The 24285-nt window shown below is 40.7% G+C and overlaps 1 protein-coding gene across 1 annotated transcript; it reads left to right on the plus strand.

Annotated features, from left to right (window-relative positions):
- The first annotated feature begins 33 nt into the window (after window positions 1-33).
- On the plus strand, window positions 34-23105 carry LOC104612853 (uncharacterized protein At1g51745). The gene is made up of 3 exons (XM_010280462.3): window positions 34-937; window positions 5118-6118; window positions 21332-23105. Exons 1-3 carry the CDS (start codon window positions 753-755, stop codon window positions 22696-22698), a joined length of 2553 nt encoding a protein of 850 aa, XP_010278764.1. The 5' UTR covers window positions 34-752; the 3' UTR covers window positions 22699-23105.
- Window positions 23106-24285: the final 1180 nt, after the last annotated feature.

Here is a 24285-nt window from a genome sequence, read left to right on the forward strand (position 1 = left end):
CAGCCGAGCCCGAGAGAGAGATGTCCGGTCCGGTCCGGAGTCCTAAAATAGCTAAAAATTTTGAGAGCTGAGCTCCCGCCGTGCAACGGCAGTGCACAGACACTGTTCAGTGTTCATAACATCCTCGTTATGTATTTCTAAGGCGCGAGAATTTAACGATATCACAATATTCTCGTGAGTTAAAAACATAACTTAGGAATGAAGAGAGAACTAGAAGAGTTCTTCTAAAGCAACTGTGCAGTTCTCGTTTCGTCTCGTCTCGTATCGTAGAGAGAGAGAGAGAAAAGCAACTATTCGTTAATCGTTACTTCGTTCAAATCAGGCATAGAGAGACTGGGGAGACAACACCCGTTCCGATCCATATGTTCTGCTTCTGCAAATCGAAATAAAAAAAAGAAAAACATCTACTGAGAGGGACTGCCGTCAATGAAACACCTTAGAAACCCTAGAAATGTATATTTTTCATTGGATTTGAATGGAAACCCTAAGAGACTCCGGACCAGCACCTTCCACCAACAATGGCGGTTTTCTGATATCTTGCCGACGTTACGATTTCGCGCTCTCATCTGCTGGAGGCTGACCAGGCCAGTCAGATGATCCTCCCCTGATCAGTCGCCATTAACGGCGTTGGTATCTGTTTCGATTCTAATAGTTTATTTTTTCTTAAATTATTTTTTATATATTTTTGTTTTTGTTTGGAGAGGAGAGGGGGGTGGGAGAAAGAGAGAGAGAAGAGTGATAGGGAGAGTGGGATGGGGATTTCGGAAGGATCGGGTGGGGTTGATTGCAGCGTTGGCACCATCGTTTGGGTTCGTCGGAGGAATGGGTCTTGGTGGCCGGGTAGAATACTCGGCGAGAATGAGCTCTCAGCTTCTCATCTGATGTCTCCCAGATCAGGAACGCCGGTCAAGCTTCTTGGAAGGGAGGATGCCAGTGTGTAAGTTTGTTTCTCCCTATTTGCCCCTTCTCTATTTGTTAGTTTTGGGGATGTTTTCCTTTGTATCATTTCCATATTGATGGCTTACCTTTGCTGAATTGTTATTAACAAGGTTTGAGGTAACTGGTTTTTGTTGGCTAACTGGTTTGAGGTAACTAAACTGCATGCTTGATCATGCTCTGTTAAGCTGAATAGCTGATAGCGAATGCTATGTTGTACTTAACATTCATCAAAAAATAAAATAAAATGCTATGTTGAATTTAACTATCTAAAAGTTTTTTTGTTGTTGTTAATTTTCAAGAAAATTTCTTTTGTATTTCTTAGAGTTGTGTAACGGACTTTAGGGTTACATTTTTTTTGTCTTTGTTATCTTGTGAATGTGAAGTGAGACAGAATATAATGTACCAATGAAATAATATATTTGATTTAAACATGAAGAAACTAGAAAGTGAACTTAACGGATATTCTTAATCAAACTTGCAAGCATTTAACTACTGATGAGTAGGTCTGGCTCTGCATCATTTGGAAAAATGAGCCCTTCCCTCTTACAGAAATCTTGTACTGATCATAGTTTTCAAGGCGCCAAGGCGAAACTAGGCAACAAGGGAGTGCTTAATCGCCTAGGTGCCTACCTAGGCGCTGCTTAATGTTCAGAAAAAAGACAGAACAACAAGGGTCTGAGCCCCTGCTCTTGTCATAGAAATATGAGTAAAAGAAGTGGTGGAGCCCCTGTTATTGTCATAGAAAAAAGAAAGCATGAATAAAAACCTCAGAAATGATGGAGAACAAGGGGTGAAGACCCTGTTTTTTGTTCCATAAGAAGAAGAAAAAGGAGCAGAGACCCTATTTTTTTTTGTTCCAGGGGTGGAGCTGAGCCTCTGTTTTTGCTCCAGAGTAAAAGAGGGGGTGGAGCCCCTGCTTTTGTAAAAAAGAAAAAGAAAAACTAAAAGAAGAGGAACCCCTGCTGACGCCCTAGCAAAACAAGGGACTGTAAGGGAGAATCTTTATTGGGCAGTGCTGTAATGTTTGATGTTTATTGGATCAACCTTTTCTAATAAGGGTTGAATTCTGTATTTCTGTTTAACTTATCTCTAATGAAGTTATCGTTTCTGATAAAAAAAAAAGAAGAGGAACCCCTGTTTTTGCTCCAGAAAAAGAGAAGAAGAAGAATTACAGGCTAGAGGGGGCATCAAAGACTTGAAAGTTTGAATAACTATCCTCATTTCTTCAGTCTTTGAATAGCTATCAAAAAACCCTATCGACATATGAAACTAATAAAAATATATTATTTTATGAAAGAAATAAAAAGAACGATTCAGTGTATCGATCTTATCTTAATATGATAAACTCAAAATATAAAAATATTAGAAAATTGTAAAACTTGAAGAGTTAATATATAAATGCCATGGTGATTGGGCAAGGCAAGCCCCCAAAAGCACCTAGACGTCTAGGTGTTGCCTTGACAACTATGGTACTGATGGATCAGGTATTTGATACCCAAGGTTTTGATGCTAAGCTTTCCTTATTTTGTATGCATCATTTGAGTTTTAGTCTTTTAGAACATTTCCCTTTATCTCTATTTCCTTATAGTTTTGCAACTTATAACTCATATTGCATAAGATTGATGTGTGATGGAAGTTAGAATAAGTGATGCTTACTTCTCCATACATTCCATCACTTAAATTTTCATAAAGAGAATATTAGATTTGACACTTCTTCAGGGGCTAAAATAAGCTTTTGGGAAGATCTTTAGTGGGGCGAAATTTCTTTGATTTCTCAATTTCCACCCATAAAAATTTGCCTGCATCCCATTGTGCTACCATCTCTGACTCTGGGGTCTGTTGGGATCTTGTTTTTAGAAGGGTTATTAGGGACTGTGAGCCCTACTTGCTGTAGATCTATAACCCCAATATCCTTGACCAAAGAGTTTGGGCCCTTCTTCTTCTGGCCTTTTTTGCGTGCTTGCTTTTTGATCTTCTGCCCTCTTTTCATCCTCTCTCAGTAGGGGTGCAACTTTTGTGGGTTAGGGTTAGGATTTTGTCAAAATTTCAATGGGCCCAACCTGAAGCCCGAGCTGGAAACAGTGTAAATTATTAACTTAGGCTAACCTGACTTGCACCCCTATCTCTCAGGGCTTCCAGTAAAAGCCATTTGGAGAGGCGGTCCTATGCCACCCAAAGTAAAAGCATTTTGTTGGGAGGTTTCACTTGAAGATTAACACTTGTGAGGTTTTGCAAAAGAGAAGGCCTAGCAGTTGCTTTTGCTTCATGTGTGTCTCTTTTGTAATGCTACTGGTGAAACTTCCTTTCATTTGCTAGTATCCTGTCCCTACACTTCTAACAATCGGGTGTATGTCTTTCTCTTTTTGGTTGTGGGATGACTCTTTGATGAGACATATTTTTAGGCCTTCAAAATGGCGTGGGAAGATACTTTGGAAGATGTGTTGGGGCAGCAGTAATATGGGTAGTATGGGAAGAGAGAAAAGTGGGGATTTTCAAGGAAGAATACCACAATAAAGAAATTCTAATAGAGGCTGAGAGTGGCATGTTGTGTAAAGACTCTCCCTTGCTTTGACATGTTCTCAATAGAAGATATCATAAGAGGGCGGTCTTGGTCTCATATGGAGGATTAAGAGGCGATCTCATGTAGCAGTTTCCTCAACTGCAAGAAATGCAATCTCTGCATCCCAGGCAGTTCTACCCTTTCCTACAATAAAACTGAATTTTGATGGGAGTAACAGCAAAGCCCAGGGAGGTTGGGCATTTTTAAGTCTTTAAATTGTAACTGCTTAATGTTGGCTTCGTATTAAGGTGGAGTCAGGACCTATTTGACAAGGGAACTCTTTAAAAGCTGAACTTTTTGCTGCCCATCAAGGACTCAAGCTGGGGAAGGCTTTAAATTTCAAGGATCTCATTGTGGAAGGAGATTCCCAATTTTTAGTAAACTGCTTAATAGTGAACAACAGTCCAAGCCTGTGGCAATACAGACGGATGGTGAGGGAAATTCGAAAGATAGCGCAGGAGTGAGCAACATTCCAATGGACAAGAAGGTAAGCTAATGGCATGGCACTGGCAGACATGTTAGCCAAACAAGGAGCAAACGTAGCACAATTGTTCAGGTCTCTGTGGAGCAAAAAATGAGGAATTTGGGACATAATATGCTGTCTATTTGTGGAGGGGTAGCTATGGCTATCTTGGGTATTATGGGGTTTATAGTAATACCCTTTCATCATATTACTTGTATAATAATTAATAAAGCACTGTTTCCAATAAAAATTGAATTGTTGGTTTCTGCTCTAGTTCTTGACTGCAAGTTTGGGGTATTCTCAGTTATACCTTTTTTTTTTTTTAAATAAAACAGAAATTCAAGACTAGGGTCATTTCCTAATAATTAAACTTAGGAAGCTCCTATAGCTTCTAGAATATCAATATCCTTGTGGGTATTGACAGCCCTTCTTGAGGGTATGGACAGCCCTTCTTGAAAAATGCTTAATGGTAGTTCTGCATTTTAAAAGCCATGCCTAAGTGCATAGGTGAGGCTCATTTTTCTTCATTGCCTGAACCCTGAGGGTGGGCCTTGGCACAATGGTTGGGTTGCTCCAGTGTGACCAGGCTTCAAATCTTTAAAGCAGTGTCTCTGTGTATCTGCAGGGTTAAGACTTCATATATCTGTCCCTAACCAGACCTCGCATTGGTGGGAGCCTCGTGCACTAGGCTTCTCTTTTTTATTCTTTGCCTGAATCCAAGTGCTGCTTCTTATTGCTATGGTTTGATGAACTAACCTTGAATTTAATGTTGGAATAATTGACTTATTACATTGTTGATTTTAGCTCTGATGTTTTCAACTTAAACAGTTCAGCCTATGTAGGACCTGAACCTACTATGAGTATGATACAACCTTCAGGTTAATAACATGACACTCTAACCAATTGAGCCAATTGGCTTTTTGAGACATTTTGTTTCTTTTAAAATTTATAAATACATGTACAATGTTGATCATCATGCTACTTATCCTGTCAAAACCTGACTCAGTTTCCCTTACCACTTATCCTACTTACCATAAAGTTATGTTGTCACTTTGGTTTTATTCGTCTTTCATCATTTGTTGTTTTATTTCGTGATTAACATTTCAGCAATTTCACTCAATTCACTCAGCTTGATTGTTGGCCTCATCTTTCCAGGGATTGGTACAATTTAGAGAAATCCAAGCGTGTAAAGGCATTTCGCTGTGGGGAGTTTGATGATTGTATTGAAAGGGCTGAATCCGCACAGGGCATTCCTATAAAAAAAAGAGAAAAGTATGCACGCCGAGAAGATGCCATTCTTCATGCCCTTGAACTTGAGAAGCAGCTGTTGGAGAAGAGACAGCAGAAATTAGGTGTTGCTTCTCCAATCAGAAAAATACCCGGTGCTCCAAAAAAAGAGGCTGCAGAAAACTTGGGAAGTGATCATGCAAAACCTGGAGTTCTCAAAATACAGGATGAGAGCATAGGCCACCCTTCTTTTGTGCAAAAGGTCAGGCAGGGGAAACAACCAAACTGGGAAGATGATAATTCTGAAGCCATCCCTCGCATGAGAGGGTTGCAGGACTTTGGGCTCAGAATTGTCCCATCAAAGAGAAAGCATTCAATTTCTGAGGGTCCTTGTAAAATTACTTCAGTCAATCATCAGGATAATGGTCTTCCTAGTAGTAGTCATAGTATGGGGGGTTTTAATTATATCAGTAACATTAAGAATTCTTTGGCCATTAAAAGGAAAAGGTCCCAAGGAGGCCTGACTGAAGAATCCATTGTAAAGAGACGTGATAGACGCCGGCCTCTTGTTCAAGTATTACAGAGTAGTGTAAAATTACAAGTGCCTCATGCTTTACAGTCTGATGGTACTACTGGTCCTGTTTCTGTGCAAGGAGAAAAGGAGCAGACAGGACTTACTTGTGGGGCAAAGAGGAGCAGGTATGTTTATGTGCCAGGTGACTCAAATGAATGTTTTGATCATATAGATTTTATCCCAGACCAGATACATACATCACCCACCCTGTTTGGAATGGATAACTGCCAAATACACCCTGGTTCCTTGACAGAAGAAAATGATTCTTTAGGGTCGATGGATGATGATGATGATGATGATGATGAGTGGGATTATCTGAATCCAGGCATGGATGATGGGACTACTGTTCTTGCAGGTTAAATTTTAACTTTTCTTGATGCATTTCTTGTTACTTGAGGTTTTTTTTTTTTTTTTTTGATAAGTTTACTCAAGATTTGTCTTTACTTTGAATTGGTTGATAGTTTCCTTGGGCTCTGGACTACATATGTGCTACGGACATGTGGGGTAGAGCCTTGTTACGCTAGGTTTTTTCCTTCTTGTCTGTATCAACAAAAAAAAAAAAAGAAAAGAATTGTGCTTCTCACCTATAGTGGGATTCTAAGTTATATTTTATTGTTCATGTTAAAGTTTTCTTTATTTGGAATGCTATAATTCATTCACTCCTTTAACCCTTTAACATCTAGTTCTGAGTGATATTCAACTATATTCATTTACAAAATAGATTTCTGTTGGATATTCACTTGGGGGCTATTTTCTTTTTCCAATGTTATACTGCTATTCATTTCTCAATGCCTTGTTTTTGCTAACATTGTTCAAAATAGCCAGTGACCTCATTTTTCCGTTCCTTGCAAGGTACTGCATGAAGGACACTAATTCATGTGAAACCCATCCCCGGAATCTCTTTGGAAGTTCATTGTCCTTGGAAAAACTTAACTGCTAATCCCTTTTTCCTCTTCTGATGTGCCAATTATCTGAAAGATACTATACATGCAACATAATATTGATGCTTTTAGCCCTATGCTTCAAATTTTTTGATCAGTACTGAAGTTTTTAGTAATAAAACATAAACAGAATATATACACAAAAATGTGACAAGTAATTTGGCTCTCTGATATTGAGACTTTGAAGAGAAATTAATTATATCATTGTCTTCATCAGCCATTATCCCTAGAATGCAAATATCAGGTAAAGACTTACAAGATGAAAGACTTAACTGGAAAATACCTGATTCACCATAGATATGCAGACATGAGAGGCAAACTGATTCACTGGAAACAACTTGCTAAATTTTATTTTTTCCAGATTTTGCAACGTAGTATTTACCTGTGATGTGAAGATGAAAAGCTTGGACTAGGGATTGTTGGTGAAAACAGTATATGGTACAGTTCTAGGTTGTTTCTTATGAAGGTCCAAGCAAAACCATCCTATGGTTGGTTGGTTGGAATCGTCATACTAAATGCTTTTGATTGTTACTTATCAAAAAAGGAAAAAAACAAAGAAAAGGCTGAAGGAAGCATTATAGTAAAATGTGAAAATGAACCCCAATCCTTTCAGGCTGGAGCATTGCTGGTTAGACTCAGTGGATTTGGTGGCAAATGTTAAAAGGTGGTGGTCTGAATGTTCAGCCAGCCATATCTTCTTCAAAAAACTAAGGCCTTGTTTGGATAGACTTTTATAAAGTACTAAAGTACAAAAGTACAAAAAGCACTACATACTGTTTGGATGGCATAATTTCTTCTTATACTTTCATACTTTTTAAAAACATAAAAACCCCCAAAAACACAAAATCAACTTTTATTACTCATGTGAGACCTCCAATTCGACAAAACCCCTCGACCGAAGACTCCCCATTTGCTTGTTGCCTTCAAGCCCTAGACCTTCTTGCTGCCGTCGGTTCTTGCTCTGCTGTCACCTATCTCTGACCACCAAACCCACTGGGAATCACTATCGGAAGCACAATCTGTTGGCGATACTACTACTTCATCGGAATCACATGTATGGGTTCCGGCATAGTTGTCAAGGCGCCTGGGCAAGCCTAGGTGACCACATAGCACTCAGTCGCCTAGGCGATGGAATTTGAAAGTATAAAATATATACCCCTTCTACAAGTCATTCTGCTCTATGATAAAGATTCCGATTAATAAGGTTTTGGAATGGAAGCTCCAAACATGAAACTGGAGAAGCACTGCAGAATATCCAAAGTGTTTAGCTTCCCATGATGGCGGTGGAGGAAAGTTTTAGGCTGGCGGGGAGGTGGAGAAAGGAACTGAGCATTGAAACGAAGAGATTCATATTCGAGCAGGGACGAGCAAGGGGTAAAGAGTACCTGAAAGTCAGGGAAGGTAGTAGGGCTACGATCCTTTTACCAAAGGAAGCCTGTTTCTGGCTGAAAGGCTTCGTAGATGGAACAGTTAACTCCATCAAGGCAGAAGGGTGGAAAAATTCTTTCGGCTACTCTGGAAAAAGATACGAAGCGGTTCTGAAGAGGAACGGGAGAGGCTGGTTTTTCACAGTTCCACAACACTTTAGCATTAATAAAAAGCAGATGATTTGCGTGCCTGAAGGTCTGAGGAAACAAGGGTGGGCCTCCTTTGCTGGTAGTCTTTAATCTTTCCTCTTGAAAGTTGAGAGTGAGGTAGCAGAAGAATCACCGAAGGGAAGTAACTCCTCCTCCCAGTGGTTACCTAATACCAACCTGGACCAGACCCCTGTTTGTCAAGAAGTTACGGTAGCAAGCTCAACCGTACGTCGGAGATTAACAGTTGAAGAAGGGAGGAAAAGTTGGGAGCACATAATGGTTCTAACGGTTGAAAGGAAAGTAAAGGATTTGCGTGCCTGAAGGTCTGAGGAAACAAGGGTGGCCCTCCTTTGCTGGTAGTCTTTAATCTTTCCTCTTGAAAGTTGAGAGTGAGGTAGCAGAAGAATCACCGAAGGGAAGTAACTCCTCCTCCCAGTGGTTACCTAATACCAACCTGGACCAGGCCCCTGTTTGTCAAGAAGTTACGGTAGCAAGCTCAACCGTATGTTGGAGATTAACAGTTGAAGAAGGGAGGAAAAGTTGGGAGCACAGAATGGTTCTAACGGTTGAAAGGAAAGTAAAGGGTTGGACAAAAATCCTAGATGCAGTGGCACAAAAGTTAAAGCTGGAAGGTGATGTTATAATATTGCCTTTCTCTGAGAAGAAAGCTATCCTGGAAGTTGATGTTCAGAAGTGGAGCTTTAACACGATACAGATCGATGGCGGATTGGTACAGATACAAAAATGGGTCCCAATCTGTAATGAAATCGTACTAGAAGAAGGTAGCTATCGGATTAAGTTGCTTGGACTTCCATTTCACCTCTGGAACGGAACAACTTTGGAAAAAATAGCAAAAACCTTGGGTGAAGTAGTATTGGAGATAAACCAGAGGAGCTTGCGAGCAGTAGAACTTAGAGTTGCAGGATTGAAACCAGAACAAGTGCCTCATTCGATTAAGATATGCTCGGATGGTGCCTGGTACAAAGTTTGGATTGCCTCATAAGCTGAGGCGTCGCTTTGGGGAAGACGAACAACTGAAAGGGGGGATGCTGAGGTGGCCGGTTGGAGTACACATGGCTTTCAGGGGCTGAAGGAGAAGACTGGTACAGTGAAAAAAGAAGGGGAACAGTCGCAGGAGGTTAACCAGTCCCAAAGCACTCCATTTAAAGCAATTAATTCCAATTTTTTTGAACTAAAGACTTTTGGCTATGGTCTACAGTCCTATGCTGATGTGGCATGAAGGGGTTTGGGTTCAGATGGTATTAACCAAGGCGCACACTCTGAGCCGGTTCGAAGATTGGGTGAGCCTGATAGCAAACCTTTTAACACTCTTAGAGGCCCACGTGACACTTTAAGTTGTCATGTGGGTCGGGAAAGAAAGAGGGAGATGATAGATGAAAAATCTCATCTATCATCTTCCAAAGCAGCCCTGGCCGAACTGAAACAAAAGAAAAAATGCCGAATAGAGAGAGAAATTCGATCTCTGTGTTGGGTCCCTCGACTGGGTGTTGAGGAACAGGAAAGTAGCGCAGCAGATTGCCTTAATCTGCGCTATTTGAGGGATAAGAAAGAAGAGAGGGATGTAGAAGACCAAGGGTGGATAAGTTGTGGTTCATACAGTGACTTTGAGGAGGAGAGTTCAAATGACATTTCAAGTTTCGGAAGCCTGGAAGATGAAGGATCTCAAGAGGATCATAACAAGGAGTCCCTAAACTTGGATTGCCTATTCCATGGAGATATGGTGGGAGAACAAGAAGGGAACAAGGAGGCAGGGATGCACAACACAGAGGCTGAAAACTGAGAGACTCACAATCAAAGAGGTGGGGGCAATTCTGGTGCCCAGAATTGGAAAAGCCTCTCCCAAGTGCTAGTGCTGTACGGAAAACCGAGGTGTTAGCTTACGTTAACCCAGAACTGAGCAAGAATACATCACAAAATGGTAAACAATCAAGTAAGGGGAGCAGTCGTTGTGAAAACAAAATGACGGGGAATATTTCCCTCCAAAACGAGGAGACAGAAAACTCCAATTTTGACACACAGGGCTTGACAACCATCTGTTCGCTTACGATCCCAATTCCCTTTGCCTAGCTGAACCCAGGTAACCCTACTAACCCTGTTCATTTAGCTTTTGCTACTAACCCTACTAACCCTATGATCCCAATTCCATTCCCAATCCAGTCTCAGAAGCCCATGAGAAGGAGGCCACACTGAGTCCTTAAGGAAAGAAGGGGGGAGAGGTGAGGATGGAGGGAACTTTAAGGGAAGAAAGAATATGGGGAATCATTGAGAGCATAATGGGTGAAATCGAGAAAAATGAGCTACAAAGGAGAGTTACAAATGGGTCTGAGCAGGTGTGCAATGAGGAGGAGGAGGTTAGAATGGAGGAGAGGACTAGTTATTGGATAGAACATAAATGAAAGAGGGAAGGAGACTAGGAAGGATGATTCGATAGCTGAAGTTGTTGGAAAGTTGGGGTGTAAATTGAAGAATCCAAATGATCTAAAAGCTTCCCTAATAAAAAGAAAGGAGGAGAGCAAGATTAAGAAAAGAAAATTGAGTGAAGTGGAGAGATTAAAAAGAGATATCGAGGGGGATAAGAAGTTTGGTGTGAGAGGGGATAGAAGGAAAGGATTCAAATAGATATCTAGTGGTTCTTTAGGGTTAAATTCTAAAGTTGAGATGAGAATTCTAAGCTGGAATGTGAGGGGATTGGGTAATGCAAGGAAGAGAGCAACTATCAAAGAAGTGATTAGGAAGTTCAATCCCGGATGTGCTGTTAATCCAGGAGTCCAAGAGAATGGACTTTGATAGTAGATGGGCAAGAAGTGTCTGGAGTTCTAAAGGGATAAAATGGGTGGCTACTCCATCTTGGGGAGCCTCGGGTGGGATCATAACATTGCGAAAAGATGATGTGGTGGTAGGTCTGGAAGAATTGATAGGGGATCATTCAATTTCTATGAAATTCAGGCAGGTGGAAGATGGTTTTGAATGGGTACTAACAAACGTATATGGCTCCAATGACTATAAGAAGAGGAAGAGGTTATGGAAAGAATTTGAGCGATATTAGGGGTCTATGGGAAGGACCTTGGTGTGTGGGGGGGGACTTTAATGTAGTAAGATTCATAGAGGAAACCAACAATCCCAGACAGAGAGTGACAACCAACCTGAGAAATTTCAATCAATTTGTGGATACTTTTGAGCTTAAGGAATTCCCGATCCAAAGCAATATCTACACTTGGTCCAACTTTCAATCTAACCCAATCTGCTCTAAGTTAGATAGGTTCTTGTTCTCAACAGATTGGGAGGAGCATTGGGGGAACCTAAATTCTAGAGCACTCCCTAGACTCACTTCAGACCATTGGCCTATAGTGTTGTGTAAGGAGGACTTAAGAGGAGGTGGACCTGCTCCCTTTAGGTTTGAAAATATGTGGTTGATCCATCCGGGATTCATAGAGAAGATCAGAGAATGGTGGGAACAACACAATCCATTAGTTGAATGGGAGATGAGATTCCACAGAAAGATTCAATTCCAAAAGTCTCAAATAAAGGAGTGGAACCGTTTGGAATTTGGAAGAGTGGAGGAAAGAAAGAAGATTTTAATGGAGCAGATTGAGGAACTGGACTTGAAGGAGGAAAGGGGTTCTTTTGGACAGAGAATTGAGATGGAGGGTTAGAAAGCAGTTGGAGGATCTCTTATTGCAGGAAGAGATAAGTTGGAGACAAAAGTCTAGATGTAAATGGTTAAAGGGGGGAGATAGAAACACTAGATTTTTTCACTCTATGGTAAACACTAGAAGAAGGAATAATATCATTTCTAAGCTAGAAGTTGATGGAGCTGTTCTCTCCCAACCAACAGAAATTGCAGAGGCTTTTGCAATCCATTTTAAATCAATTTTTGGAAGGCCTCTAAATGAGAGGATTTGGGTGGTGGGGCTGGAATGGCCAACTCTTAGTTTAGAAACCAGAGTGGGGTTAGAGAAAAACTTTGACTTAGAGGAGATAAAGGAAGAAACATTTTCAATGGATAGAACGAAAGCTCCAGGCCCATATGGATTTACAATGGCATTTTATCAAGATTGTTGGGATATTGTGAAGAAGGACCTAGTGTTGGTTTTTGAAGAGTTTAACAGGTGGGGAATCATTAATCCGGGTTTAAACTCCACATTCATTTCATTGGTCCCTAAGAAGAAAGAGGCATTACAACCAAGAGATTTCAGGCCGATTAGTTTGGTGAATAGTATGTACAAGATAATTGCAAAAGTCTTATCTCTAAGAATTAAGAAAGTTCTTCTAGCCATTATCACACCCAATCAAGGAGCTTTTGTGAAGGGAAGGCAGATCACTGATCAAATTTTGATTGCAAATGAGAGCTTAGAGAATTTTAGGAAATCCAAGAAAAAGGGAGTGGTTTGCAAACTAGACTTAGAGAAGGCTTATGACCTAGTTGACTGGTCCTTCTTGATGGAGGTAATGAAAAGTATTGGCTTTGGAGACAAATGGTGTAGATGGATCTGGGGTTGTATTAGGAGTTGCCATTACTCGATATTGGTGAATGGAACTGTGGTGGATTTCTTTTCGGCCATGAGAGGAATAAGACAAGGTGATCCGCTCTCCCCCTTTCTCTTTACTCTGATTGCAGATGTCCTGGGGAGACTGATACATAAAGCCGATTCTAGAGACTTAATAAGAGGATGGAGAGTTGGAAGGGGGGAAGTACCACTTGCACACTTGCAGTTGCAGATGACACAATCTTATTTTGTGAGGGTGGGGATATAAGATGGATCAGAAACCTAAAATTGACAATACAACTCTTTGAGTAGTTGTCTAATCTTAAAGTGAACTTCAATAAGAGTTGTGTTGTGGGAGTGAATTTGGAGGAAAGGGAAGTAAGTGATTGTGCAGGTGTGTTAGGTTGTGCTATTTTGGAGTGGCCTATCACTTATTTGGGCCTCCCCCTCGGAGATAACCCCAAGAATGAAAGCTTTTGGAACTCGGTAGTAGAGAGATTTGGGAAAAGGCTTGCTTCTTGAAGGAAAATTTATATTTCTCTTGGGGGGAGAATCACCTTGATTAGGTCTACCCTTTCTAACATTCTTGTTTACTTCATGTCAGTGTTCAAGAAGATTCCTACAAAGGTCTCCAACAGGGTGGAAAATTAATGAAGGATTTTTTATTGGAACCAGGAGTGGAGAAGAAAGACCATAGGGTGAGGTGGGAAGTGGTAAATAGGAGCAAGAAGCTAGGGGGGCTTGGGATTGGGAATATCAGGAAAAGGAACATGGCATTATTGGGGAAATGGTTGTGGAGATTCCCATTGGAAAGGGACAAACTGTGGACAAAGATTGTGGTTAGCATACATGGGCTGGAAGAGAATGACTGGGATTCTGGAATTTTGGCAAGGACTATTGCCGCATCCCCGTGGAAAGCCATTCATGATTTGCTTCCAGTTTTCTCCCCTTGGATCAGGTACGATTTGAACTCCAATAATCGAATAAAATTCTGGGAGCAAATTTGGGTTGGGGACCTACCCCTAAAAGACCAATTTTCGTCATTGTTTGCTTTGTCAGATTTGAAAAATGAACCCATTTCCTCCTTAGTTCCTTCTGATTCTTCTAGATTTGGGTGGAATTTGGGGTTGAGAAGGGCAATAAGGGATACAGATTTGGGGTGTATGTCATCTTGGCTAACCATCCTTGAAAATGTTTTCTTGAACCCCAGTAACAGAGACACCAGAATCTGGACCTCTTCTTCATCTGACTCTTTCTCTTGTGCTTCGTTTTTGAGACATTAGTCCAACCTACTACTCCGCTTGGGCTGTCATTCCCTGTTAAAGAGATTTGGAGCAAACCCATTCCTCCTTGGGTTGGTAGTTTTTGTTGGGAAATTTTCCTGGAAAGAATTAACACAAACGACTTGCTTCAAAGAAAGGGTTATGTTATTGGTTTTTTATACTAACCAAAATACCTGTATGTTAGCTATTAGCAATAAAATCATTCGAATAAAACATAAAATGCCATAGCTGGCATCCAGGCCAAAAAAAAGGGGGGGGGGGATTGAAGATAAAAAAAGAGTGAAAAATAAGGGGGCGGATCCCCGGTTTCGTTCACAACATAAGTTAGTAGGAGACCCTGTTTCAGGCTAAAAAAATGGAGGAGGAGGAGGAGGCGGAGCCCTTGTTTCATCCCAAAAGAAGATGAAGAAGGAGGAGGAGGCGGAGCCCCTGTTTCATCCCAAAAGAAGAAGAAGAAGAAGAAGGAAAAAACGTACCAAGAGTTCTTGGACTATTTGGAAACTTCCCGTCATCGTTTTCTCTTCTCTTTTATTAAAGTAAAAGAGAATTACTTTAATAAAAAATGATAATATACAACAGGTGTATTGTAATAAGATAAAACAAACCAATAAAAATGATATAATACATATGCACATTCAAAAAAATAGTATTGCATATATTTGGGTGAGCGCCTAATACAAAAACACCTAGGCGTTGGGCGAGGTGACTTCTAAAAATCGCTTAGCGCCTAGGTGTCGCCTTAACAACTATGGGTTCCAGTTTCATCTTTTCTCGTTTTTGAATGTTTTTTTTTTCTCCATTTGCTCCACTATTTTTTTTTTGATAGATAAAATTCATATGATTTCATTAGAAGCAAATGATAAATAATTCGTTACAAGCATCCCAAAATGAGGTGCGAGGTGCAGCCTCACTCGTTAATACAGAAACATCATAAATTTACAATTGGGCCCAGTACAACTGTTCCCTAGTTACCTCCATGTGTTAACCATTTGAATTTCTTCAATTCATTTCTGTAAGCCTAGATCATTGAATCTGGGTTTTTTTAGCCAACCCACCACCACCTTGGAGTCCCTTCTATCACCAAATTTTCCAATCCTATTCTTGCAATCTGTACACCTTGTAGGGCTGCGTACAATTCTGCCTTTAAGGAGTCTCCATTCCCCACTGGTCCTTAGAAGAGTTGCTGGACAAGGAGTCTCCAATCCTGCGTACAAAGAGGAAGAGGACTGACAAAGAGCTTTAAAAAAGGAGGCACAAGAAAAGGAACCTTTAGAACTTGGGAACCAAATTCTTCCATCTGGACAAGAAAGGTCTAAGCAAACACTATCAAGGAGAAGGAGAAGCTCTAACAGACAAGTTGCTTCCTCATCCCTCAAACCCCTACGAAATCCGAGATCCCAATTAAGACTCAAAGGCAAAGAAGGAAGAACCAAAAAATTTGAAATGACCTTATTTTTATACAACGAAATAGAATATAAAGAAGGAAAAACCTCCTTTAAAGGCCGGTCACCAAACCAAGTGTCTTCCAAGAATCGAATTAAATTCCTTGAGCCAACATCATACTTGACGTACCTGAGAAACTGAGGGAGGAGGCTATGAATTGCCTTCCAAAGTGCTGCCAAGGTAGCCCTATGCGATACACCAACGTCCCAGCCATTCTCCAATCTACCATGTATGCTTGCCACTACTTCAACCCACAAATTTTCTCTCTCAAGAGGCCATCTCCATAACCATTTCCCTAACAGAGCTGTATTCTTCTTCCTTACATTCCCTAGACCTAAACCACCTTCTTCCTTTCTTTTACACACAACCTCTCATTTTATTAAGTGGTCCTTTCTAGTCTCTCTTGGCTCCCAAAGAAAATCCCTCATAATTTTTTCTAATTTCTTTTCTTCTCTTGGTGGAATCCTAAAGACAGAGAGAAAGTAGATGGGTAGGCTAGCCAGAGTAGATTTTATCAAAGTGATCCTACCTCCCAAAGATATGTAACTTCTCTTCCCAAGTAGCCAATCTCTTTTTACATCTTTCTATAACTGGGTTCCAAAACCTACTTTCCTTCTAATTTTGCACCTACGGGAAGCCCTAGGTAGGTCAGAGGCCATGGGGTGATATGACATTCTAAGCAATCTGCTATCCTATGTAGGACCATCCCCTCCATATTAATCCTTGCTATACAACTCTTGTCCAAGTTTATTTTCATATTTGACACTTTTTCAAACTTCTTGATTAGATTTTTCAATCTCCCGACTTTCCTAATGTCTCCTCCTTCACAAAAAATAATGATATCATCTGCAAATTGGAGATGAGTAAGTGGGACATTGTCTCTACCCACGCTCCAACTCCTAAATTCATCTTCTCTATCTGCCTTAGAGAGAAGTCTATTGAAGACATCTGCCACTAAAGTAAAAAGGAAGGGTGATAGGGGACCACCTTGCCTTAACCCTCTACAAGCTGGGAGGAAGTCTTTTACCACTCCATTAACAAGGATAGAAAAATGACAAGATCGTACACACCCAAGCATCCAATTGCACCATCTCTCCCCAAACCCCCGTTGATGCAGAACTTCTTTTAAAAAACCCCAATCCACCATATCGTAGGCCTTTTCTAAGTCCAATTTGCACACAAAACCTTCCTTCCTAGATCTCTTCATCTCCTCTACACATTCATTGGCTATTAGAATTTGATCAACTATTTGTCTCCCTTGAACAAAAGCTCCTTGATACTGACTGATGAGGGAAGGGAGAATTACTTTGATCCTCAATGATAGGACTTTAGCAATTATCTTGTAAACACTAGTCACTAGACTAATGGGTCGGAAATCCTTTGGATGGCTAGCATCACCTTTCTTTGGAATCAAGGCCAAGAAAGTCGCATTAACTCCAGGGCTAACAACATGTGTATTTAAAGAATTCCTTAAAGACTTCCAATAAATCATCTTTCAACACTTCCCAACAATCCTGATAGAAAGCCATTGTGAATCCATCTGGGCCTGCTGCTTTAGACCTATTCATGGAGAACACTGCCTTTCTTATTTCTTCTTCCTCAAAATCTCTTTCGAGCCAATTTGCTGCCTCCTCATCTAGCAAAGGCCACTCCAAACCTTCAAATCTCAATCTATCCACTAGAGGTTTCCTATAAAGAGATTTAAAGTGGTCCACGTACAAAGATTTTGGCAATTTCATCTTGATTTGAGATTAGCTCTCCATTGATTTCCAACCTAGCCACAGAATTTTTGCGCCTTCTTCCATTGGCGATCGCATGAAAGAATTGTGTATTCCCATCCCCTTCCTTTATCCATTTTTGTCTTGACTTTTGTCTCCAAGATATTTCCTCTCTCTTGAGGACTTCTTCCAATTCTTTTTTTGATTTCCATCTTAAATCCCTCTTTTCCGCACGGAGATTTCTCTCAATTTCTACATTGTCCAACTCTTCAATCTGGGAAATTAGAGTCAGTTTCCTTTCTTTTAACCTTCCAAAATGATCCCTATTCCACTCCTTTATTTTAGATCTTAATCTTTGCAATTTCTTATGGAATTTGATTCCTTCCCACCTTATTCCTCTTAGTTCCTCCTTCCACCAATCCTCCACTTTTCGAATAAAATCTGGATGCATCAACCACATGTTTTCAAATTTGAAAGGAGCAGGGCCATGCTCCACCATTCATCGGCCTGCCTTTGTTGGAATCACCATTGTTGACCACTGCTCAAAACCAGTCACTTAAAATTAGCTGAATCATATGACTGCTAGTGAGCTTTTACAAAACGGGAAATGGTTCTGCTTTGTAAAGCATACTTTACAAATTTTTTATCCAAACGGTTTCACAGCAAAAATACCAACACGAAAGTAGTTTATGTACTTTATATTTTGGTACTATTAAAAGTACAAAAGTAGAAGTCTATCCAAACAGCGCCTAAAATGGTTGAAAGGAAAAATTAAGGCTTGGCAGAAGGTATTTTCGAAGAGTGAGGTGGAAAAAAGGGAAGAGTGTATGAAAATTATAGCTAACATTGATGCAAAGGAGGGTGGGTCTTTGGATGAGGAGAAAAGGAGGAGAAGGCTCTCAGCTAAGAAGGTGTTGGATACTCTGATGCACCAAGCTGAAGTCAAATGGAGGCAAAGAGCTCGAGTAATGTGGCTGAAAGCAGGTGATAACAATACTGCTTTCTTCCACAAGGTGGCTGTGATAGAACAAGAATTGGAAGAAATTGATGTCCTTTTCAACTGAGAAAATAGTACATATATATACAGCCTTGTGGATACTAAAATAGGAGGAAAATCAACTACCTCCTCCAAGAATAATTCCTATAATCAAGCTATTCCTAATTGGGCTAATACTCCATAATTACAGCCTATAATTACAACCTATAATCTCGTAACAGTGGCCAATGCAAGAAAGAGGGTTAATTCCATAAAAAAACTGGAATCGGAAGGAAGGGCAGTGAATAATAAGGAAGACATAGCAGATGCCTTTGTTGGTTATGACTGCTTATCTGAGCAGCAGGCTTCAGACTTGGAAAAACCCTTCTCAGAAGAAGATGTAAAGAAGGTTTTAAAAGAAATGGAAGGGGAGAAGGCACCAGGCCCGGATGGTTTCACAATGCTGTTTTTTAAGAAGATTTGGGAGCTCATTGAAGCTGATTTATTAAAGGTTGTGGAGGAATTCCATGATTCTGCAGCCATTGAGAGAAGCTTAAATGCAACTTTTATTTCCCTCATCCCCAAAAAGAAAGGAACTACAGAGCTGAAAGACTTTAGACCAATCAGCTTGGTTAGAAGTGTTTACAAGATCCTAGTTTCTGGCCACCAGGTTAAGAAAGGCGATGGATTCCTTGATCTTCAAGTACTAAGGGGCTCTTGTCCACAATAAGCACATTCATGATGTAATTCTCATAGCTAATGAACTAATAGACTCAAGGTTAAGTGGAGAAAGTGGGCTAATCTGCAAAATTGACTTAAAGAAGGCTTATGACCTTGTTAATTGGTCCTCTTGGATTATTTATTGAACAGAATGCACTTCGGCTCTTAGTGGAGAAGTTGGATGAAAGTTTGCCCTTCCACTCCAACATTCTCAGTGCTTGTAAACTGAGTAATTAAAGGAAATTTTAGCAGTTCAGAGGTTTGAGGCAAGGGGACCCTTTGTCTCCTCTTCTCTTTCTAATAGTCATGGAAGGTTTAAGCAAAATGGTAGATATAGCTGTGGAGAGGGAGCTGGTGGAGGGCTTCCAGGTGAAGCCCAATGGGACTGCTATTCCAATTCCGCAATATGCTGATGATGGTACACTCTTGTTCTGTAAGGCTTCAGAGGAGCAAGTTCTGAATCTGAAGTACCTGCTATTCTGGTTTGAGATTGTGTCAGGCTTGAAAGTAAATCTAGCAAAAAGTGAGATGATAGCAGTGGGAGAGGTCTCTAACATCCAGGGTCTGGCAGGTTTTTTGGGTTGCAAGGTTGGTCAGCTACCTTTAAATTATTTGGGGTTGCCATTGGGAGCCAAATGCAATTCTAAAGCTATTTGGAACCCTATAATAGAAAGAGTGGATCAGAAATTGGCTACATGGAAAGCAAGGTATCTCTCCAAAGGTGGGAAGGTAACACTCATTATGAGTGCCTTGGCAAGTTTGCCAACATACTTCATGTCTCTTTTTTCAATCCCCTCAGAGGTGGTGGATGTTTTAGAAAAAAGATGAGGGATTTTTTGTGGGTGGAAGGATTCACACATACCATCTTGTAAACTGGGGTCAGATTTGTAAACCCTTTATCTCAAGGGGTGTTGGGGATAAGGAGCTTAAAATCTTTCAACCTAGCTTTGCTAGGAAGTTGGCTGTGGAAGTTTGCTGCTGAACCTGACAACCTTTGGAGGAAAGTAATAGCAGAAAAATATGGGATGGTTGACAGTGGTTGGGGTAGTGGTCCACCCATGCGACCTATTGGTGTAGTCTGTGGAAAGGAATCTGCAGAGATCCAAACCTATTCAAAAGAGGAATCGGATTCAAAGTAGGGAATGGGAGAAGGATCAGGTTCTGGTTGGATCCCTGGACTGGGAGAGTAACCTTAAGGAGCTGTTTCCCACCCTGTTCAGTTTGGCAGAAGATAAAGAGGCAATGGTAGTTATTGATCAAAAAAAAAAAAAAAGAGGCAATGGTAGCTGTTACTTTTGTGATAAGGGACAATGCTATATACTGGGTTCCAGCCTTTAGAAGGGGCTTCAATGACTGGGAGATTCATCAGGTTGGAAATCTCCTATCTTTGCTTCAGTCTCAGGTTTTGAATCTGCAATCCGAGGATTCTCTAGTGTGTAAATGGAACAGAAATGGGGAGTTTTCAGTAAATCTTTCTACAGCTCCATGGTGGGAGGTTTTGAAGCCCTCTTCCCTAGCCGGGCCATTTGGGGGACAGTGGCGCCCTCAAAAGTCAAGTTTTTTGTATGGGTGGCAGCTTTAGAGAAGTGTCTCTCCAAAGAGATGTTGGTGAAGAAAGGTTATAACTGCAGTGATCTGAGGTGCAGCTTCTGCAGTGTGAATACAGAATCAGTCAACCATCTGTTTTTACATTGCAAATTTGTCTCAAAGATCTGGAACCACTTCTTAAGTAGTCTGAGGTTAAGTTGGTGTATGCCTGCCTCAGTTAAAGCTTGCCTGGAGGCTTGGCAGATCCAAGGGATGACTAAAAAAGGAAAGATTTGCTGGTCTTCTATTCCCTTAGCAATTTGTTGGTGGTTTGGACAGAAAGGAATAGCAGGGTTTTTTATCTCAAACCCTCTACTGAAGCAGAAATCATCAAATATGGCTTTAGGTTTTGTTAGAAATTGGTTGTCTATACTTACTGACTTTAAAGAGGTTACTTCTGATTGTAGTTTTTTGAGGTCCTTCTGGCTTTTTATGTACAGCTTCTCAATGTCTTTGTACAAAGGACCTTTACATTAATACAATTATACTTTACCTTTGCTAAAAAATAAATAAATAAAAATGCCACTTCTGGATAAATCTCTTTACAATAGTATTTCATTCATATATACCGTATTAAGTTAATAGTCTGAACAGTTTATCGATCCTCCTATCTCATTACATATTTAATGAACTTCCTTGATGCATCCCTTTATCCTATTTCTGCAATTTCTCAGTCGTTTTTCACAACTTTTTGCTTTTGTTTTCTCCTTTCCCATTTTTCTTTTGGTTAAGTTGATTCTCTTTTCTTTTTGCTGTCTAAGTCATTACAATTTATGTCCCTTTATCAACCAAATTCTGATCTTTTGCTTGTTCAGATGCTACTCAGACACTGATGGCTGAACCTCGAAACTCTGGTAGATATGTTTCATCTGGTGGTTATCATGTTCAAGGACATCAGGGAAGCATGAGCAGTGAGGAGCCCAGTGAGACAGCACTCAACGGTCACATGCCTCACTTTCAATCCCATGATTATGGTGCAGTTGCTGCTGATGTGGGGGTATCCAAATGGCAATCGAAAGGAAAACGGAATCTTCGCAACTTATCCAAGAAGCCCATGGAGGTTATGGATGGAAAGAGTCACTATGGATCCATTCAGGAAACATACATTGAACGGAAGGGAACAAACTTCAACCAGAAGGCATTAGACCAGGGGCTTTACCATAGAAATGAGGAGTTAGATTATATCTCTGATGAGGATGATTTAATTGAGGACTCTCTGCGATCACAAATGGTTGGATTTGATCGCAGAAAATACCCATTAACCTTAAAATCAGCTTCCAAAGAACCTGGCAGAATCAATACAGACATAGCAGATTCAGAGGAAGACTTGATTTGGAGGGCCAGTGGGTTATCTCACTCCACCCTTAGAGGGTATTGGGAAGAACCAGATGAGTGCCTTGATCCATTGTATGCTGGTCATCGTCTTCACAATGGTATGGACTTGGTTGATGTGGATTTGAAGGTTCAAACACAGACAAGCTATCAAGGGGAGCATGTACCTTTGGTATCTTTAATGAGCAAATTGAATGGGAAAGCAATTATAGGGCATCCTATCCAAATTGAAGTGTTAGAGAATGGATCCTCTGATCTTCTGCCTACAAATGATGATTTTGGTGAGGAACTGTTTGGTAATGATGGAAATACAGCACTTCCACCAGTGTGGAGAACAGCCAGAAGAACAGCCATGCATCGTGTCCCACGCCCTAAGCTTTCAGCAGCATTAGTGGATGATGAAGCAGGCAATGAAGCCGCTGCCCTTGGTCCACCTTTAGATCATGGAAACAAGTCATTGTACAAGAAACCATATTTAGGTTATTTAAGTCACAAGGCAAGGTTGGTGAAAAAGAGCTGCTCTCAGATTCGCCGGCCTCCTCCAATAACAGAAAAGAAGTCCCCAAAGAAGCTATTGAAGAAAGTGAGCTTGTCTAGCCAGAAAATAAGAACCCTGTCTTCAATTCCCATTGAGCAGAAACACCATAGCAAGGGTTTGAACCTAAAATTTGCAAGCAAAAATAACCTGGATGGGCTGATCAACCCAGAAGAGACTGGACCCACGACGGTTACTTGCATCCCTGTGAAACTAGTATTCAGTAGGTTACTGGAAGCAGTTGGTAGGCCTCCATCCAGAGCAGCAAATTATGGGGTTCTGATGAACGGCAATCCAGAAAGGAAACCACTATAGTATCCATTTTAGATTGTTACATGGGGGATCAATAATGTTGTACCACCGAATCCCCAGGCTTCAACTCAATTTGTACATTAAAAGCATTCATCAATTCAGGGCAAATTTCCAATGTCTCCTGATCTGTTAGTCTGCTTTTCAGGTATCAATAGAGAGTCTTCCATTGAAATGCCAGCAAAGTTCATCGATCGAAGTACTGTAAGTGCTTCAGTCCTAATAATTCTCCCATGTCCCATCTACCACCTCCTTTCACCCCCCCACCTTCGAGAAGGGGCCCTGGACCATTGGACTAGCTTAGTCATGTAGCATTCATCTGATCAAAATACACAATACACTAAATTCCGTGTTACTCTTTCCTTTAATTCGACTGTATATTCAGGTAGGGATGGGCCAAGATTTGTGATGTATATTGGTGCTAAATTATGCCTTGTTGCCTTAATTTAATTCTGGATCAATGGCTGGACGTTAAGTTCATCGTAGGCCCCGTTGAAACAGAGAGAGAGAGAGACGTATTCCCTATTCTAATGCATGGAATTCTCGAAGCACATGTGTCACGGGGCTAGCGCAAGGAAGGCACTTGCTGGCGTGGCAAAGTTGTCACTTGTGACACGTGTCTGTTACTATGTTATAATGCCAATTATGCCATGAAAAACTTTCTCCTACATGGCATTAAGCATATTATTTGAAAAATATCCATTTCCTTCGCCGAAGGTGACACCAGCTAGGTTGGTCCCTGGCTGCAGGGGGTAGGGACATGGGGTTTGGGGGAAGGGCTACCCCACTCGGATGCCCTCTATTAAAGAAGCATGGTTTTTAAAATCGGATCGGACTGGACAGTTGGACCAGAAAAACTGGGAACTGGTCATCTGACGGATTCCGTTTTCCTCTAAAATCGTTTTTTCTTCAAAATCATTGATTTTGGTCAATAAACTGCTGAACCGGCCGGTTAATTGTTCAAACCGTTCGAACGGTTTTGATCGTTTTTCAATTTTTTAATTTCTTTTTTTTTTTGATAGAATGGACCGGCCGTTTGGGTCGAATGGTCAGACCGTTCAAACTGATAACCGGACCCCTGACCGGTTCGGTTGTCAGTTCGTTTTTAAAAACCATGCAAAGAAGTGTTTAAGTTCGCCAAATTGTTGTGGATTCTTTGAAAAAAATCTGTCAATCCACAGCCACTTAGAGGTGTCCCATCTGGTTTTGGAATATCAAACCACAATTTGATGTTATTTGACATGTGTTTATCGTTATGGAGGCACAAGCCTATCATTCCCAGACAGGTAATAGATTATTTAGGCAGCGTTTGGTAATTCTTTTTGTGCTGTCTTTTGGGCTTTGGCAGGCTCAGAAGACCGAAAATTGGTCTTTTCCGTTTGGTAACTAAAAGCCATAAAGATGAGAAGACACGTGCATGGAGAGACCTGAAAAGAGTGAAAATATTGAATTTCGGGAAGATCCAAATGAAATTTTCTGGTCTTTTTATGTGATATATAATCTTTAAATGCATTTTTAAAATCCCGATAAACCGAGCCGCTTACCAAACAGTTTTTTTCTTTAACACTGGAAATCTCAGTGAAGAATAAGTTT

The sequence above is a fragment of the Nelumbo nucifera genome, chromosome 3 (genome assembly GCF_055504915.1).
Source record: "Nelumbo nucifera cultivar China Antique chromosome 3, China Antique-T2T, whole genome shotgun sequence".
Taxonomy (NCBI): Eukaryota; Viridiplantae; Streptophyta; class Magnoliopsida; order Proteales; family Nelumbonaceae; genus Nelumbo; species Nelumbo nucifera.

What these genes read in the sequence shown, in the direction of transcription:
- LOC104612853 (XM_010280462.3), top strand. Translation starts at nt 753, where the DNA reads ATGGGGATTTCGGAAGGATCGGGTGGGGTTGATTGCAGCGTTGGCACC. An exon ending in GGAAGGGAGGATGCCAGTGT is followed by an intron (nt 938 to 5,117) that starts GTAAGTTTGTTT and finishes TCATCTTTCCAG; the next exon opens with GGATTGGTACAATTTAGAGA. An exon ending in TGGGACTACTGTTCTTGCAG is followed by an intron (nt 6,119 to 21,331) that starts GTTAAATTTTAA and finishes TTGCTTGTTCAG; the next exon opens with ATGCTACTCAGACACTGATG.